This window comes from Otolemur garnettii, unplaced genomic scaffold, assembly GCF_000181295.1.
Source record: "Otolemur garnettii isolate 467f Iridium unplaced genomic scaffold, OtoGar3 scaffold00035, whole genome shotgun sequence".
Classification (NCBI taxonomy): Eukaryota; Metazoa; Chordata; class Mammalia; order Primates; family Galagidae; genus Otolemur; species Otolemur garnettii.
In genome coordinates, this window is record NW_003852430.1 from 2,011,194 (window position 1) to 2,014,704 (window position 3,511).

General features: G+C 45.6%; 1 protein-coding gene across 4 annotated transcripts in view; it reads right to left on the bottom strand.

The window, feature by feature from the left end:
- Nucleotides 1-4: 4 nt before the first annotated feature.
- Nucleotides 5-3,511, bottom strand: part of ELOVL5 (ELOVL fatty acid elongase 5) — a 79,960-nt gene continuing 76,453 nt past the window's right edge. For all 4 annotated transcript variants that reach the window (XM_003789648.3, XM_023513159.1, XM_023513160.1 and 1 more), the window contains 2 exons: nucleotides 1,541-1,675; nucleotides 5-353 (listed from right to left, as the gene is read on the bottom strand). In XM_003789648.3, coding sequence (XP_003789696.1) covers nucleotides 210-353; nucleotides 1,541-1,675 — 279 coding nt within the window. In that variant the 3' untranslated portion in view covers nucleotides 5-209. The remainder of the gene's footprint in view (nucleotides 354-1,540; nucleotides 1,676-3,511) is intronic.

Genomic DNA, 3,511 nt, shown 5'->3' on the forward strand with positions numbered 1-3,511 from the left:
TGATGAGAGCCCAGAAATGTTAGAAATCTTAACCTACCTGTATAATCTGTATACGTTTTCTAAGGGTTTTGAACTGATGAAAGGGGTCCTACGTGAGTCACACTATTGTAGGCTGGACTAGTTACAGCAGCTGTTAACGAGCATCGGGCACAACTCATACTGTGCTTACAATCAGATGACGCGGTTTGGAGGTTTTCAACTCTTGGATTTCAATCCTTCCTCGGCTTCCTTGGCTTCACATTGTTTTGCAGGAAAGAAAAGTTGTTGGTGTGCCCGTTCGCAGCAGCCACGGACCCGTTCTGGTGGTCCTTCAGGTGGTCTTTCCTCCGGGAGGCCCCCTTCCTGTTGTAGGTCTGAAATGCACAAGGGCGGATGACAGCCATGTGACCAGGAAGCAGTGTTCATTCCGGGGAGCTTTGCGGGGAACTGCCTCCCTAACCTTAGGCTTAGTTTCCTTTTATGATCAAATTTTACCAAGAAGAAACTAAATTTAAGGGCAAGTCTCCATAATCAAATTTTTTTGCCACTGCTTGCAATCACTCTTTCATCTTCTTGAGGCTTAGCCTTAGGTAAGTTCACTGAGTGGTAGGTGACAGGAGAAATACTAGTTGAAACACTGCACAGAACCTTTAACTTGCACTTTACTCTGCTTTTTTAGTATCTGGATGGCAGAGGACAGGGGGTAAGTGGTCATATTATTCTCCCGCCTGGCAGAGGCTGTCTTGACACTCACATCCCTTCATTTCAAAATTTCCTCTTTGCCTCAGTGACAATTTCAGTCCTCATGTACAAAGTGCTATGCTGCAGGAGGCAGTCAGAGCAAGCACGGGTCCAGCTCTATTGGGTCTTGGCCTTTCACCTTCCTGGTGTATGTCTCACAGCACAGCCATAAACCACTAAGCCCAGCAGCACATGACCTCAACCCAATTTCAACACACCACATACATGTGCTTGTGGGCACAGGGGAGAGAAGCAGCTAAGCTAGGACTCCTGGTCTCTGCCCTTGCATCTTCCTCAAATCAGTGTCTGCCAGGCACTGCTAAAGAAGCAGGAGCCCACGTCACCCAAGGGTGACAGGTGGCAGGAGAATCAGCAGTGGCTGCAAAGTGGTCAGGCTCCCCTGGAGATAATCTGCCAGTGTGGACCTTTCTGTGAGCAGAAACCTACATCATGTGCCTGGGAATCAGCTGAATCCCCAAACTTGAGCAGTAAATGCATAAGAAAACTGGGGCAAAATACGTAAGGACTGTGACAGAAATCTCTTCTGAAATTTCAAGTAGCCACAACGTTCAGTGTAGTAGGGCTCAGAGAAGCATTACAAGATCTTGCTGAACAGTTCTGCATTTCCTATGTGAACCCCCAGACTCCCCTGCCTGGGATCTAGAACACATTTTATTGTCTTCTAACTAGCCGGAAGCTCTTGAAGGCAGGGCTGTCCTGTGACTCCAGTGCCTGGCACCAGAAGGAAATCTACAGGTCCCTGTTAAATGAATAGACGAGGGCCTTTGCTGGTAGAGACCCAGCGAAGGGTGAGACTCACCTGAATATAGAAGTTTGTGAATAGAGCAATCAGGGAAATCATGTATCCGATCTGGAAATACAACCAACCGAGAGGGAATGTGCATGGCCAGATGACCCCACAGCTGGTCTGGATGATTGTCAGCACAAACTGAAGCTAGAGGAGGAAAGGGACATGGCTGAGCAGGGACAGCACACGGACCAGCTCCCATGTCAGATGGACTTTTACCCAGCAAGCCCTAGTTTCTGAATGAACATCTACGAACCTTCCTATAAGCCACTGTGGTCATTTCATAAACATGATGCATATGCTTGGTTTATCCCAAATTTTCTGTTTGTCTTATATATGCATATCCTCCCTCTCCTGTGCAAGAACTTAAACTACCTTCTCTAAAATTCAAGGCCACATTATTGAGACATGCAGGGTTTTTGCTTTGTTTTAAACATTTATTGTTTTTAAGAGAGGAAGGAAGGGTGAGGGGTGTTTATTTATAGGAAATCGATGACCTCACTGCAGGATGTATACCCTGGCTGGACACTCCCTACTCCTGAGCCAGCCATATACCCTTTTGGTTTGGTGAAGGCTCATGAATAAATTTAAACTATTACTGGCAAACAATGTGAAGTCCATAGAGTATTTCTGATGAGTAACCCTTGAAAAGCACGTGAACTGCTAGAAAAAACAGGGAAAAGGTGTTAAAATAAGGTGTGGACACTGGAGATTTGCATCTCCAGGAAGAGTAGCAACAAAGGGCTGGGGCCTGCCCATCCTCTTTCTGGCAGCTCTAATGGTTTCTACAGCTTTTTTTTCCTTCTTCTTAAAGTGACAAGGTCGCACTATCTATGTTTCCCTGGCCTGGACTTGAACTCAAGTGATCCTCCTGCTTCAGCCTCCCAAGTAGCTGGGACTACAGCCATGAGCCACCATACCCAGCTTTTTTTCCTTCTCTTTTATAACATTAGTACTCTGGGTTGAGAAGTAATTAGGAGTGGTACTTAAAAATCAATCCTGACAAACTTGTAATCCTCTACTTCAAAGTACAGAGCCCAAAATGAGAGCAGCTCCTCCAGTCTGTTCCTTTCAACTCTGTTTCTGCCTGGGGGAACGGCGGTGTGGTACAAATTGATCTCCGCATCATTTCTCAAGTGTAACAAGGAGATGAAAGAACAATTTTCCTTCCTTACAGATGGGTGAGAAAAAATTAACAAGGGCTGTAGAGCAGCTGGCAGAGAGGTGATAATGACATGACAAACACGTAAGTAGCTAAGAAGATTTTTCTCAGACCTCTTTTTCCCCCAAATAGTTATTTTTAAGTATTGTAAAAGCACAGTTTACTCAGAGGAATCTACATCAGCTTGGTTTGTTTAGAAAAACGTGTTGATAAGGCCAGGGTGAGGGGTTAATCTGCACCCCTCAGTCAGCTGGTTTTGGCCTACTGCCTCAGTGTCCCCATCCATAAACTGGGGACAGTAACATGAGGTCAGGCTACTGGAATAGTCCACATAAAACTGTTTATTTGGCAGGAGTGCCCAACACGCAGTGAACACTTAAATGTTAATATGTAACACAGCACTGGCAGTGCAGTAACTAGCTAATGAAAGAATTCATGAGGGAAGAGGAATTAGGGTCTATGATATACTGACAACTGGGGAAGGCTTAAGAAGGGATAGGAAGAAATAACCATCAGTACACAGTGAACTGTGACATCTGAAGCAGAGCAGCGTCACTGTTCCCAAAAGGTGCTCCACACCCCTACAGAAGGCCTAAGGGGTGTACAGAAGGCCAGAAGGTGTACCTGCCCCGGCAAGTACACTTGCTGCCTAATAAGCTCCAAGCACCTCAGACTCCTGCTACTTATTCCACAGCTCCTTCCGCAGCTCCTGGGACACAGATAAGCAGTGTCCACCTAGGATTATGGACTCTAATGAGGACATCCATGTACATGTATAACAGAGGGTGCCAAAAAATGTAAGTGCACATATTTTTTTTTTT